Here is a 15,000-nt window from a genome sequence, read left to right as displayed (position 1 = left end):
CTGCCACCATGAAAGGCCGCTGCAGTCCAGCTCTTTTATATTTTGTGTTTCTACCAAAACAATAAGAGTTGCTTTTGCACAAGAACTTCTTAACATAAGACAACATGTTTCTGCAGATCTATTCCCTGAATCTTTGATTCCCGCTCCTCAGTTGGGAAGAATACTGACCCACTCACTGGTGGATTTACAACCAGTTTAGGATGAGGGGAGAACATTTCTCCTCATTTGTGAATGTTTAAAGTAAAATTAGGCTTTGTTGTTGGCTTCCTGCCTCCTTTTAGAAAAGATGAGAGAGAGAGAGAGAGCAGTGGTGGTCGAGTGAGCTAGAGACTGAATGAAGTGAGGGAGCGGTGGTAGCGAGAACAAAGCAGTGAATCAGAGAAATTAAACGTTATTTTCTGATTGTTTCATGTCGTTTTGTTCTAAAGCAGAAATAAATAACCATCAAACACTCAGCAGATGTTTTTACTGTTCATTCATTACATTTATTACATTCAACTCCTGCAGCATAAATACAAACAGAACAGAACAGATCTGTGCTGTTTCCTCCTCACGTGAGAGCTGCGTTTCAACCACGGCTGTAATTTTTTACGTCTTCATGGGTCTAATTTTCAGGATCTACCAGCTGACCTCCTCCATACTGGTCCGGTTCCCCTCAGCCACCCAGAGAGACTAAAAAATAGTACTTTCTTCTCCTGCACAATAAACTCATTAAGTCCAAACTCTTAACTCCCCCCTGAGCCTACAGACCTGCTCAAATGTCTTGTTTTGTCCACAACCCAAATATATTCACTATACTGTCACAGAGACTAAAGAAACCAGAAAATATTCACATTTAAGAAGCTGAAATCAGAGAATTTGGACTTTTTTTTGGCCTAAAAATAGTTGGAGATTAATTTAATAGTTGGCAACTAATAAACTATTTGTTGCAACTGTAATGAAATCCCCCAATTCTTCTTCTTTTCGGGTTCACAAACTTGAACCAGAACTTTTGTTTCTTGGAAAAAATTTTCCTAGAAAAATGACTCAAAACAATCAAATATCAAAAGTGTCAATTAATTTAATAAACGACAAGTAATTGATTAATTGATGCCGCTCTGGTCTGACATGTATAAAATAGTTCATTATATTTGCTCGATGTTGATTTCATCTTCGTCTCCCAGTAGAGTCTCTTCATGATCAATAAATCCAATAAATCACAAATCAATCAGCACACAGACACTCAGGTAAAAGTTCACTCACTTTATATTCAACAAAAAGAAAAAAAAAAAAAAAAAAAAAAAAAAAAAATCAGCATTTCATGTGTTACAACAGCTTATGGTGGCAGCTGGATGGGCTGTACAGGTCCATCTGGTTTACAGGTAAAGCAGTCGTATAAAAAAAAACGTAGAGTTAGTGGAAATTAAATGACGAACCAAATGTTGGTCATCTCCAGACTCGTCCTCGCAAAAAGCACCATGAGATCAAAACAGATGAAGGACAACATTTCATCAGGAAATAAAAACAAAACGACACAAACTTTTCGGTTTTCCCGTCGAACCTCCGATCACCTGGAGACAAAAGTGCTTTTTTAATTAAAAACAAACAAACAAAAAAAAAAAGACTCAACCTTTTCCATCTTTTTTTAAATTTTTTTTTTAACATTTCTACTTTCTTTGACCTTTTTCAAACTCGTCCCTCACAATCTGTACAGAAATGTCGAAGTTCAGCCTGAACTCAGAGGAAGACCGTCGATGTTTCAGCGTCACTGATTCACTTTCCTACATTTCATTTGTCTCGTTTCCGCCTTTTATTTATTTATTTGTGAAGATAATTCTCTTAAATTTGCACAACTAGGTATCAAAACAGACTGAAACGTGTCTGAATCTAAACGTTAAAAAAAAACGCCAAACGTTGGATTAAAACCGATCAGATTCATCATTCAATCAAAATTCAGATTTTAGACAAAAAGTTCTTATTAAAACAGAATTCAGCTTTTAAGAACTTTGACTCTTGATTTTATTTCTCAATGTAAAGTTTAGAGGAAAGTATTGCTTCCAAATAACAACAATTCAACTGATACCGAGTCGTACAAATGAGTAATAAATGTGCTTTATGTACTTATTTTATTCTCTGTTTAGTCATTTATACCCTCATGTGACTTAATTAGTACCCTTGGATTACTTAGTTCCCTAAAATTATTCTTTGTTCATTTAAATCATTCATTTGATCCCCTTAAAAACTCACTTTTATTCTATTTGACCTTTGAACTTTAATGTTTTGTTTTTGTCAGTTTTCATCTTCCTGTATTACAGATGAAAACAAAGAGTTTTAAGCATCTGTTTTTCATGGAAACACAACGTACGGAAGATAAATGAGGACAAAAACTTTGTAAATTGAGAATATGAACAAGTTATTAATCTGAGGGAACAAATGAGGTAATTTGAGGGTTCAGGTCACTAAATCTAAAGGAGAAAATAAGCACACCGAGCGCACAAACGTCAGTTAAAAGGAACAATTTATCAGAATTTTTCTTGACACAGACCAGACTCTGAAACGCTGATGTGAACAGACAAAAGTCGTCTTTTTTTTTTTTTTTTTTTTTTTTTGTGGGGGGACTCTTCTGAACACACTTCTAAACCAAACGTGCACCTTTTACACAGGTTTACTCCAGCTGCACGACAACAATGAAGTTTTGTACCAGAAATCAACTAAAAATAAAATAAAATAAACTGTAAAGTGCAGTTAAGAGAATGAGAACCTCTCCCAAAAAAAAAATGATTTCATGTGATGTGGATGTGCTGAAGACACACCTGGATGTTGTAGAGAAGTGATTGTACCACAGGTCGCTCAGCTTGGCTGACAGATGTTATGGGATGTACGGAGGCAGCAGGGAGACAAAAATATATATATGTATATATGTGTGTTTATGAAAGATTAACTGGACATTTGGCGTCATGTTTGTGTTTCTGTGCAGATAAATGAGACTTTTTCTGATTTTCTGCACAATCTGGAGGCTTGTAAAAAAAAAAAAAAAAAATCACTGTACTGTAAAAAAAATACTGTCATGACATCGTATTTTCTTAAATGAGCAAAACAAATGGCAAAAAATAATTTCACCTGCGTCCAGTCAATTCTACAGAGACCCCGAAATCCACAAAGACCGTTTAAAAATAATCTTGAACACACAAGATCCACATCTGACACGATAAATTTTAAGATATCTCTTATTACTCAGGAGGATAAAATATGTTTTTATTAATTTTTTACTTTGTAATTTGAGCACTTTAGTTGTTTTGTCAAAAAAAAAAGTAGCACGAAATGACTTGTGGGCACAATTATTTTTTTTATATAATTTGTGTCTCCAAGGCAACATGTGACTTGTTTATTACATAATATTACAAACAACTTGTGCACACAAGGTCAGCAAACAAAAACAAACAAAATATGACTTGTGTGCACAGATGTTTATAATAATCTGTGTTGCCAAGATTACTTGTGGATTATGTATGTAACTGTAAAATAATAATTTGGGCACAAAAAATAATCTTGTAAATAAACAAGAATCACTATTTAAGCCTCCAGTTTAACTTGTGCGCACAAGAAAATAAACAAACAAATGAGCTCAAGATATTTAAAAATATCAAATCTCGACACTTCGGGGACTCCGTATTATTTCATTTCTAGAGTCGATCTTGTGTTATCGGGAGGAGAACTCCTCCCCGCCTCCGCCTGTCTGCAGATATCGACGATCGTTTCTAGAAAGTTTCTCTAAAACAGGTGGAATCATTTCAACCAGATGTTTTAGTTTAAATTAATTTCTCACAGACTGAATATCTCAGGGCTGGGTATCAATAATCAATATTAAACATGTTGACAAACCTTTTGATCAGATTTAAATTGTTTCTCTTATATTTAGAAAAAAAAAAACATTTTATATTCCTCAAAGTAAAATATCAAAAACGCAGCCCTGAACGTCTGTTTTCTGTTTCACACAAATGTTATTTTTTAAAAATGTTTCTTTAGTTTTTCAGCCTCTTAAAAAAAAAAAAAAATCACTGCACTGTAAAAAAAAAAAAAAAAAAACTGACATATTACAGAGTCTAAATCTGATGATCAGATGATTTTTGTGCTTTCAGTGTTTAAAAAAAAACAAACAAACAAACGTAACATCAGGAGTTTCTCTGCAGTCAACAAACTCATTTAAACCAACAATAAAAAGGTGTTGTTGTGTGTGTGTGTGTGTGTGTGTGTGTGTGTGTGTGTGTGTGTAAAGCATTAAGATTGTCAAATTCATGCTGGTGTTGTTATTTTTTTTTTTTTCTTCTTCAGAAGCTGAACAACAAACGTGAAAAAACGCTCCTCCGACGATTAAACGATGCAACAAGATATCTTGAAAAATATATTTCTGATCGTCACGAGAGAAGCACAAAGACAAGAACAGTTTCACAAAAAAATAAACAAAAACAAAAAAACAAAACAAAAACAGAACGTCAAGGCAACAGAATCGATGCCGCCTCGTGTTTCTCCTCTCTGGTCCCGGCTGCAGGGTTGTTGTTGTTTTTTGTTGTTTTTTTGTTTGTTTTTTTGACTCTCAGCTCCCGACATCTGCCTCCACATCGATAAAAAAAAGAGATTATTTTGGCACAACAGTCCTTCAAACATCAGATTGACTTTACATGAACAGACACTAAAAACCTGGATATGTTCTTCGATTTGACTGATCTGAGATTGTCGCCGTTACGTTTGAAGTGATATTCTGTAGAAAAATATAATGAGGCAATATAAAAAAAGACGGAATGAAAAGTACTGCAAGAATTCAATGGATAGATTTACAATGATTTTCTATATAGCTTATAAATACGTTATCTACACAATATGTGGTACAAAAATACTATATAGCATTTAGTGGGCACTGGATTTCCTTTGTGTTTTTTTTTTTTTTCCTCAAAGTAACAACAACATAAAAAATAAGAAAAAGGATATGAAGATGTGGAACTGGTCAGGCACAAGATCGTGTTCTTGGTGGGAAACTTCCTCCGTTATTGTGAGAACAGGGATTGAAAAACAAAAAAAACAAAAAAAAAAGAAAGAAAAGAAAGAAAATCGAAGCGCTGAACGCACCCTGCGTCACCCTGCGTCACCCTGCGTCGGCTGTGCAGCTTTGGGTCGATTCACGTACAAGACAAGACAGTTGCAGTCAAGCATCCAAACGTTTCCATGACAACACAAATGTCAAACACAAGCGTACATTTTGGTTTAAATCCTGTCTGAACAACCTTGACGGTTTGAGGATGTGAGTCACGTCACGTCGATCTCCAACTTTTAGTGGGAAAAAAAACATGTTTTAGTGTTTCGTACGGAGGCCCTGAGGGGACATTAACAAAAAAAAAACTTTTGTCTGGTACGAAATAGTTTCTACTGTGCAGCTCGTAGTTTCTAGTGTTCACACGAGAGTTTGTAGTGTGCAACATGTGGTTTCAACTGAGCACAACAGAAAGTTTCACCTGCACGCAAAAAACTTTGTAGTGCGTTCAAAAACGTTTGTGTGTTTACGAGAGCGTTTCTAAAGTGCAGCACGTAGTTTCTAGTTTGTACAAGATGGTTTAAAAGTGTCACCAGACAGTTTCTACTGCACAAGACACTGATTCTAGTTTGTACAACTAAGTTTCTAGCGGAGAAAAAAAACAAACAAACCAAAAGTCTTTAGTTTCTTTTTTTGCACCAGAAACTTACAAATAAACATTTGTGCTCATGTCCCTGTAGTGACTCTGCGGTTTTAAATCAAACCTCCTACAGCGTCATTAACGAGGTCTGAACAGACCAGAATAATAAATATTTTGCCTTTTTTTTGGAGTTTATTGCTTTAGAGATTCAGCACATGACTCACATCCCCGACAGACACGATCCTACGAACCGTTTCGTAAATGAAAAGGAGGTAAATATTCAAATCAAAAAAGACCCAGTACCACATTCTCTGAAAACTCCTGATCCAGTTTCCATGGTAGCTACAGACAACATGGCCGCCCGGGTTCGTCTGCCCCCCCCCGGCGGCGGCGGCAGCGGTGGGGGTGGCGGCGGCGGCGGCGGCGTCCTGTAGCTGTTGATGTTTTTCATATTTGGCATCAGATAAGTTAAACGTCCCGCTGTTCAGTTTTCATCCTGTGCTTTTTGTCCTTCAGCCTCGTTTCTCTGCTTTAAGGCAACTTATATTTGTGATGATTTTAATAAAACCTTTTCTTAAAAAAATGTACAAATTTCTTAATACAAACCTCTATGGCATTATCAGTAAACACTGTATAGAAAATATATAAATATGCTTTTTCTCTTTTTCAATGTACAAATGTTCTGTAGCTCCCGTTTCTCTTTTTTTTCCTTTTTTCGTCCTGCGTCTCCTCCTGTTTCATCAGTCTCTCTTTCCCATTTTTAACCTCAGATATGCACAATTGCTATTTACAGTGAGGGGGCGGAGCTGTGCGGAGGTGGGGGGTTGAGGGGTGGGGTGGTGGGTGTGGGGGGGGGGGGTTTGGCTCACGAGGAGTCCGTGCAGGGCGACGGCGGCGGCGGGTAGAGGTGGTGGGAGTAGCTGCGCTCGGTGTAAGGCGACGGCGGGCAGCTCTCACAGTTCTCCTCCGCCGACAGGTACTGGCTGCGGGGCGTCGGCGGCGGCGGGAAAGGCTCCGAGTCGTAGTTGAGGTCGCTGGTGTAGCCCTTGGCGGCGGCGGCGGTGGAGGCGGAGGCGGCGGCGCTGGACTTGAGCGGCGCCCGGCGTCCTGGCGTGTAGTCGCTGTCACACACATCAGTGCTGCAGGGGGTGGTGGGCGGGGCAAAGTGGCGGTAGGTGTAGGGTCGATAGCTGAGACACAAACAAAAAACAATCAATCTGTCAATCAATATGAAACGATTTAGACTTTTTAAAGGAAAAATGAAAAACATGATTTCAGCTTCTAATTATTTAGTTCGTTGTGACAATAAACGGATTATTTCTGAGTGTTTGTTGGACGTTTGAAGAGAATAATTAGCAGATTAATCAATAATGAAAATCATTTGTTGCAGCTTTAGTCAAAATGACAAATTAAAAATATGACAAAAATGAGACTAAAATCATTTTAGTGTCTGTAATCAACATTTTAATCAAAAGACAAAATCTAAACTAGAGCAGCGATCAGCTGATCAATCGATTAGTCGTCTTTAAAAAACAGTTTTCAGCTTCTCACATGTAAAGATTTGAAGCTTTTCTTTGTCATAAAAAGATAATAATCTGATTATTTTGGTGTTTTTGGACTGTTGTTCCGACTATTTTTACCGACAAAATGAAGATAAATCGATAATGAAAATAATTGATAATAGCTGCAGCTTTTTGCCAAAGTGAAAACTGCTGGAAACAACTAAGAAGCTGAAAGGAGAACTTTGTCCCACAAGAATCTAAACACACTTTCACTTTTTCCATCACAAAACAACAGTCGTGGTCTCAGCTGAGGAGAACGCGAATATACAAACTGATGTTACAGTCGAACTGTTTTCAGACGCCGGAGAACAAACAAAGCCGCTCTGTGCTCTCCGAGGGATCGTTGTAAATGTTCACATGTGCTTGCAGGAATTCCTCCCGACTGTAATCCTGCAGTCTGATTACATTTGCAAACCAGATCATTACTCTGGAATTCAACTGGATACACAGAAACGGTACAACGGGAGGAGTTTTTTTGGGGAGGTTTGAGGAATTCGGTGAAGCAGACGGAGAGAAGCTTGCGGATCGCGTTCATACCTGTAGGATCGATGTGTGGAGGGACTGTTGGAGGAATAACCGAACTCCATGGTGTACTGAGAGCGGACTGTAGCGGGAGACGGAGGAGGGTTCAGGATCTGTGCAGGAAGAAAACACAACTTTTACTTCATGTTTCACTTTGAACCGATGATGATGAAAAACACACCAGCAGCGTTTCCTGATAACGATCTGTCTTAAAAGTTACGAGTGTTTTTCATTATTAAAATGTTCTGATAACTCTTAAAATATAATGAAACACAAGAAAACATATTGCAGTAAATCAGTGTGTCGGTGTGTTTCTAGTTGTGTGTTTCTGGTGGTGTGTCGGTGTGTTTCTAGTTGTGTGTCGGTGTGTTTCTAGTTGTGTGTTTCTGGTGGTGTGTCGGTGTGTTTCTAGTTGTGTGTCGGTGTGTTTCTAGTTGTGTGTTTCTGGTGGTGTGTCGGTGTGTTTCTAGTTGTGTGTCGGTGTGTTTCTAGTTGTGTGTTTCTGGTGGTGTGTCGGTGTGTTTCTAGTTGTGTGTCGGTGTGTTTCTGGTCGTGTGTCGGTGTGTTTCTGGTGGTGTGTCGGTGTGTTTCTAGTGGTGTGTCGGTGTGTTTCTGGTCAGTGTGTCGGTGTGTTTCCGGTCAGTGTGTCGGTGTGTTTCTAGTGGTGTGTCGGTGTGTTTCTGGTGGTGTGTCGGTGTGTTTCTAGTTGTGTGTCGGTGTGTTTCTAGTTGTGTGTTTCTGGTGGTGTGTCGGTGTGTTTCTAGTGGTGTGTCGGTGTGTTTCTGGTGGTGTGTCGGTGTGTTTCTGGTCAGTGTGTCGGTGTGTTTCCGGTCAGTGTGTCGGTGTGTTTCTAGTGGTGTGTCGGTGTGTTTCTGGTGGTGTGTCGGTGTGTTTCTGGTCGTGTGTCGGTGTGTTTCTGGTGGTGTGTCGGTGTGTTTCTGGTCAGTGTGTCGGTGTGTTTCTAGTGGTGTGTCGGTGTGTTTCTGGTGGTGTATCGGTGTGTTTCTGGTGGTGTGTCGGTGTGTTTCTGGTGGTGTGTCGGTGTGTTTCTGGTCAGTGTGTCGGTGTGTTTCTAGTGGTGTGTCGGTGTGTTTCTGGTGGTGTATCGGTGTGTTTCTAGTGGTGTGTCGGTGTGTTTCTGGTGGTGTGTCGGTGTGTTTCTGGTGGTGTGTCGGTGTGTTTCTGGTCGAGGAGTCTCACCGGGGGGAAGTAGGTGCCCTTGGTGCTGGACGAGCTGCTGGACGAGGCTCCGGTGACGTGGGCGCGGTCGTACGGAGGGCCGCTGCTCCCGCCCATGATGCTGAGGGAGCCAATCACAGACTTCCCTCTGGACATACCTGCACAGGTTGGGAGACAAACATGAGAAATGCGTTAAAGAAGAAGAGCTGTGCAGCGACGTAGAGCTAATAATCTAATCATCGTTTGATTGACTTTTCTATCTAAACTCTTCAATATTTAACTGTTTTTTGCGTCTGACCTGGCAGCGAGCTGGACAGCGAGCTCGGGTGCGGTACGTATCCCAGCGGCACCGACGACGGCCCGTGAACCACGAAGTCGTTGGTGACCGTCTCGCCGTCGTCCTTCATCTGCGGGCAGAGGACGCGCTGACACACGAAATACACGGCGCCGACCACGAACAGCGCCATGACCACGCCCACGATGGAGCCGATAGTGTTGTTGGGCGGAGGCGGCGGCTCCTCCGTCGGATCTGAAAGATAAATATCACATTATTTTAAATCAATACAGACATGAAACTGATCATATTTATCCGAAACATATCAGGTTACAGCTGATCAATAATCTGTAATAATTCAATGTTATCATTTATTTTATTCAGTGTAATTACACTGTGATGATGTCATTCTTATCTTACTCATTTATTCAATTTTGAATAAATTAATACATGGTCTATTTTAGGTGTGTCGGTGTGTTTCTGGTGGTGTGTCGGTGTGTTTCTAGTGAGTGTGTTTCTGGTTGTGTGTCGGTGTGTTTCTGGTGGTGTGTCGGTGTGTTTCTGGTGGTGTGTCGGTGTGTTTCTAGTGAGTGTGTTTCTGGTTGTGTGTCGGTGTGTTTCTGGTGGTGTGTCGGTGTGTTTCTGGTGGTGTGTCGGTGTGTTTCTGGTTGTGTGTCGGTGTGTTTCTGGTGAGTGTGTTTCTGGTGGTGTGTCGGTGTGTTTCTAGTGAGTGTGTTTCTGGTGGTGTGTCGGTGTGTTTCTGGTGGTGTGTCGGTGTGTTTCTAGTGAGTGTGTTTCTGGTGGTGTGTCGGTGTGTTTCTGGTGGTGTGTCGGTGTGTTTCTGGTGGTGTGTCGGTGTGTTTCTAGTGAGTGTGTTTCTGGTGGTGTGTCGGTGTGTTTCTAGTGAGTGTGTTTCTGGTGGTGTGTCGGTGTGTTTCTGGTGGTGTGTCGGTGTGTTTCTGGTGGTGTGTCGGTGTGTTTCTAGTGAGTGTGTTTCTGGTGGTGTGTCGGTGTGTTTCTAGTGAGTGTGTTTCTGGTGGTGTGTCGGTGTGTTTCTAGTGAGTGTGTTTCTGGTGGTGTGTCGGTGTGTTTCTGGTGGTGTGTCGGTGTGTTTCTAGTGAGTGTGTTTCTGGTGGTGTGTCGGTGTGTTTCTAGTGAGTGTGTTTCTGGTGGTGTGTCGGTGTGTTTCTGGTGGTGTGTCGGTGTGTTTCTGGTGGTGTGTCGGTGTGTTTCTGGTCGTGTGTCGGTGTGTTTCTGGTGAGTGTGTTTCTGGTCGTGTGTCGGTGTGTTTCTGGTGGTGTGTCGGTGTGTTTCTGGTGGTGTGTCGGTGTGTTTCTGGTCGTGTGTCGGTGTGTTTCTGGTCGTGTGTCGGTGTGTTTCTGTCGCTGGGAAAATAAGACACTTATTAAATTTTGAATAAATTAATACATTTACAAAAAATGGTCTATTTTAGGTTATGTAAAAAAATTCACAAAAATGTTTTTAAATGATTTATTTAATTATTTATTTTACAAAAACGAAAGTTTTTGTTTTCATCAAGATTTTTTTCAAACACTTTAAACACTGATTTGCTTATTTTATATTCTTTTATATTTACATTATAAATAATATAAATAATAATATGTATCGTTAGTTTGTTAGTGGTAATTAGAGCTGCAACGATCAGTCGATTAATTGATAATTTACTTCAGTTTTTCTGCTGCTTCCTGGTTCTTTAAATCAATTATGACTTTATTTGTCTTTTGGGAACTAATGAAGCACCGAGTGAACTTTGGGAAAATGATCAAACATATCGTGTGTGAACCTGCGTCCGGCGGCTGACGGCGTGTTCGGCTCGGTAATAACAAACGTCGTCTAATATAAGTTCACGTTATGAGACTCACAGCAGCCGTTCTCGTCAGAGTTGTCCGTACAGTCCATGTTGTGGTCGCACTTCTTGTGTTTGCCGATGCACTGACCGTTGGAGCAGGTGAACTGATCCGCGGGACAGCGGACTGCAACGCAAAGCATGATGGGATGATTATCAATACCTAACACAAGGTTTGTTCCTGGTTGGTAAGTGTTATTTCATTATCGCTTATATCTAAAAACTACAGAAAACGGCTGTTATTCCCAACACGTATTTATACTGAAGTTACATTAAAGTGACCTCAACAGATTTACAATTAAACTGTGAATCACATGAATCATCCCTCAGATATCATCTCCCATCATCGTATCTGATGGTTCATGTGTTGTGTTTTTTACTTTATGTCACAAAAGCAAAGTCTGAAGAGATTAAAAGCCATTTTCTGTCGTTTTTAAGTATAAACCGTTAGGAAATAAGACTAACTGCAAAGGAACAACAGTAAAAATTGTTACACTGTGTGAAATATTCTTCATACTGAATCTTTTCTTTACATCTAAACTCTCAAAATGCTGTTTTTTTTTTCTTTCTTTCTTTTCTGTTGAAACAAGTTTCTGATTGTAACCTGCAGTGATTGTTACAAACAAACATGGACGCCGCACATCTGCTACAGTCAATGTCATTAAACCCAAATTTTAATGAATAAAACGTAATTGTGTCAAAGTGTTTTAAACCTTCGTACGATGAACTTCAACAACTGCTTTTTGTTGTAAAATGACAAACAAACGTCAAGTCACAGAAGTCCATCTGACTGAAGACTTCTGGGAAACGCTGTTCGTTAAAGGCAACTAAAAAACAGAAACTCCGTCGTTATTTAAACATATTAAGTGAGACAAACGACACGCTGGCTGCAGACTCAACGTCATATGAGAAGATTTTATGATAAAACACTGATAAAAAAGACTTATTATGTTATTATGTCCATTTAAATTTGGGTTTAATTACATTGAATGTTGGACATATGTGAGGCGTCCATGTTTGTCCTGATGTATCAGAGCTTTCCGATAAATCCCACCAAGACTTTTTACAAGTCGGAAAGTCGTTAAACAGAAAAGAAGCAGAAAAATAAAAATGTTAATTCATTCTTGTATCTTTACGAACAGTAAACAGTGAAATAATCCAGATTCAGTTCACATCTTTTAATAACACACTAATGAGGTTTTTCTTCCTTCTGGGACGGACTGAGTCCAGCGAGTCGTCTGTCCGACCGTCTCACCTTCACACTTGTTCTCGTCCGAGCGGTCCTGGCAGTTGATCTCTCCGTTGCAGCGCAGGTTCAGGTCGATGCACTGCCGGCTGTCGCACTGGAACTCGGACTCGGAGCAGACGGGACAGTCCTCCTCGTCGCTGCTGTCGTCACACTCGGGGTAACCGTCGCACCTCCACGCCTGAGGGATACAGTCCACCTCGCCGGACGTGCAAGAGAACTGCTCCGGGGAACAGGTGGGGGGCTCTGAGGACGACAGAGGGGAGGAGACCGTGAGATGCGGCTAAAAAGCTCCGTAGATGCTAGTAAGTGGAGCTTGAGTGTGTGTGTGTGTGTTTTTACCTCCACAGGAGAGCTCGTCCTGCAGCAGCACCAGGTGGACGGGACACGAGCAGCGAGTCGTCCCGTCTCCCTTCACGATGCAGATGTGGGAGCAGCCGCCGTTGTCCCAGGTACACGGATGTTTACCTGAGACGACAAAACACGAGGTCAGAGGAAGCATCTCGTCATGTGAGTGAAAGGTGGGATGTTGATCCTTTACGATAAACTGACGTCAGGTTCAACCAGGACGAGGAGAAGCAGCACGTCGCCCTCGTTTCAGCTTCTTTTACAATCCATTCTTTATCACTAGATACAGCCCTGAATGGTTTCTATGGTTACTGACTCAAATACAGTAACAACCAAACATCTGAAGACATTTTTAAAGTTTTATTGAGTTTCATTGAAATATTTTAGTTTATTCTTATGTTGTTTTGTTTTTTTTTTTTTTTTTACATTTTTTTTATATTTTATTCACAACATTTGATTTAAATATGTAATTTCAGCCGCTAGGCGTCTCAATCAAAACAATAACAACAGACGGAGTGTGATGACGGTGTGAAGTAGCAAGGGATCATGGGAGTTGTTGTCTTTGTTGTTAAATAACCAGCTTCAGCGGGATAGGATTACTCCAGTGTTCATTGTTCAGGATGTTTTTACCTGCAGAGGTCTCCTCCTCTCCAGAACAAACAGACCCGGAGATTAAAATCATTAAAATACTAATTAAAGCTGTTTCACCTAAAAAAAATCAATATTTCTCCGACAATGTTTGACGATGTACGGGCTGTTAGCCGAGCTGCTGCTAACGTTTGTCCAGTTTATTTCTCTGATAACTTAAGATCCAGACGTCCAATGACTAAAATCCTTCTTCCAGCTAAAAGATATAGTTAAAAACCACCTAAATTTATCATGAAAATGTGTCTTAAAACTGAATAAAAGTCCATTTATAACAGTTTGTGTGGAACAACCACAACGCCGATCTATTATCTTGTATGTGTGTAAGTTACTCTTTGGTAGACGCCATTGTAGCGGACAAACACAGCGCCGCCGTATGCATCTGGTGCGTGTTTACTCTTTGGTAGAGGAGGTATGACGCCATCGACAGGCGACCAAATGAAACGGTCCGTTACTTTGATTAAATTACAGATTTCTCTGAGTTTGAACATTGTTGGAAACATTTGGGATAATGTAAGTACACAACTCAACAACATATATAACATAGGTCTAGTTGTTTTTAGACATTTTAATGTGGATTAATTACATATTATAGCTTTAAGAGCTTCAAGTGTTTTAATGTCATTTATGTGAAAGCTGCTGTATAAATTAGAGCTGCATTGATTAGTGGAAGGACAGAAAATAATTCTAATTCACTATTTTAATAGTCAAAAATTTGCTGGTTTCAGCTTTTATAATGTGATGATTTTCCATATTTGAGTCGTACGTGACAGTAAACTGTTGATCAACTTTGACTATTTTCTGAGATTTTTATCATTTTTGTTATTTTTTTCTGTCATAAATGAGTTTTAATCACTGATGTTTCTAATGTTTACTGACAAAACAATTCATTGAGAAAATAATCAGCAGATTAATCAATAATGTAGCTGCAGCTCTTCATTTAATACTTCCTAAGCTGCATGTTTATGCAACTATTTAACTATTTACAATATTTTCATATCTGCAGCAGCTGATTGTTTAAAATGTTTCTGTTTTCTTTTGTCTATTTGAACAGTTTCTGTCATTTTTTATACCAAAGTTGTTTTTTTTTAAATGTTAAATATCTGGATTTAATTTACATGTTTTACTCGTTTAATGCAAAATAAAAATCTTGATTTATTTTAAATTTCATATAAATATTAAAACCAGAACATCATTTCCTGTTTCTACTTAGAAATATAAACTAAGTGTCGATTCGTGTCTGTAAACTGAGTCTTATAATCAGGATGTTTACGAGGTCAAAGGTCAGGCGGCGGCGACCAGACTCACTGTACTCTCTCATGTCCAGCTCGTGGACGGCGTGGATGTCGCTCAGGTAGGCGATGCGAGCCTGGATCTTGGTGCGTCCCTCCCTCGTGGTCTTGTCGATGCGTTCGATCATCTGCTGCTGCTTGTCGATCCAGTACAGGTGGTTCCCGAACACCGTCAGCCCCACCGGCTGCAGGATGTTGGAGTCGGCGATCACGATCCGATTGGCTCCTGAAGAGAGAGAGCGGCGGGGGAGAAAACAAAAACAAGGTTGTAGGGCAAAAAAACTTGAGGAACCAAGGCGACAAAACGGGAGAGGAACCGAGGGGGGAGGGGGGGTGGAGGGACAGCGACACACCGAGGTCAGCGACCACGTCAACACAGCGCAGCATCACACACACTAAACATCTGGAAGATCAGTTATT

General features: G+C 40.1%; 1 protein-coding gene across 1 annotated transcript in view; it reads right to left on the bottom strand.

Annotated features, from left to right (window-relative positions):
- Positions 1-5,817: 5,817 nt before the first annotated feature.
- lrp6 (low density lipoprotein receptor-related protein 6) overlaps positions 5,818-15,000 on the bottom strand; it is a 56,738-nt gene continuing 47,555 nt past the window's right edge. Inside the window, exons 16-23 of the mRNA XM_067582356.1 lie at positions 14,597-14,806; positions 12,638-12,763; positions 12,305-12,541; positions 11,066-11,176; positions 9,207-9,437; positions 8,930-9,066; positions 7,745-7,842; positions 5,818-6,835 (exon numbers count right to left, since the gene is read on the bottom strand). Of these exons, the coding sequence (XP_067438457.1) occupies positions 6,511-6,835; positions 7,745-7,842; positions 8,930-9,066; positions 9,207-9,437; positions 11,066-11,176; positions 12,305-12,541; positions 12,638-12,763; positions 14,597-14,806 (1,475 nt within the window). The 3' untranslated portion in view covers positions 5,818-6,510. The remainder of the gene's footprint in view (positions 6,836-7,744; positions 7,843-8,929; positions 9,067-9,206; positions 9,438-11,065; positions 11,177-12,304; positions 12,542-12,637; positions 12,764-14,596; positions 14,807-15,000) is intronic.

Source organism: Thunnus thynnus, chromosome 23 (genome assembly GCF_963924715.1).
Source record: "Thunnus thynnus chromosome 23, fThuThy2.1, whole genome shotgun sequence".
NCBI lineage: Eukaryota > Metazoa > Chordata > Actinopteri > Scombriformes > Scombridae > Thunnus > Thunnus thynnus.
The sequence above is the reverse complement of the archived record's forward strand: the minus strand, read 5'-3'. Positions and strand labels throughout refer to the sequence as shown.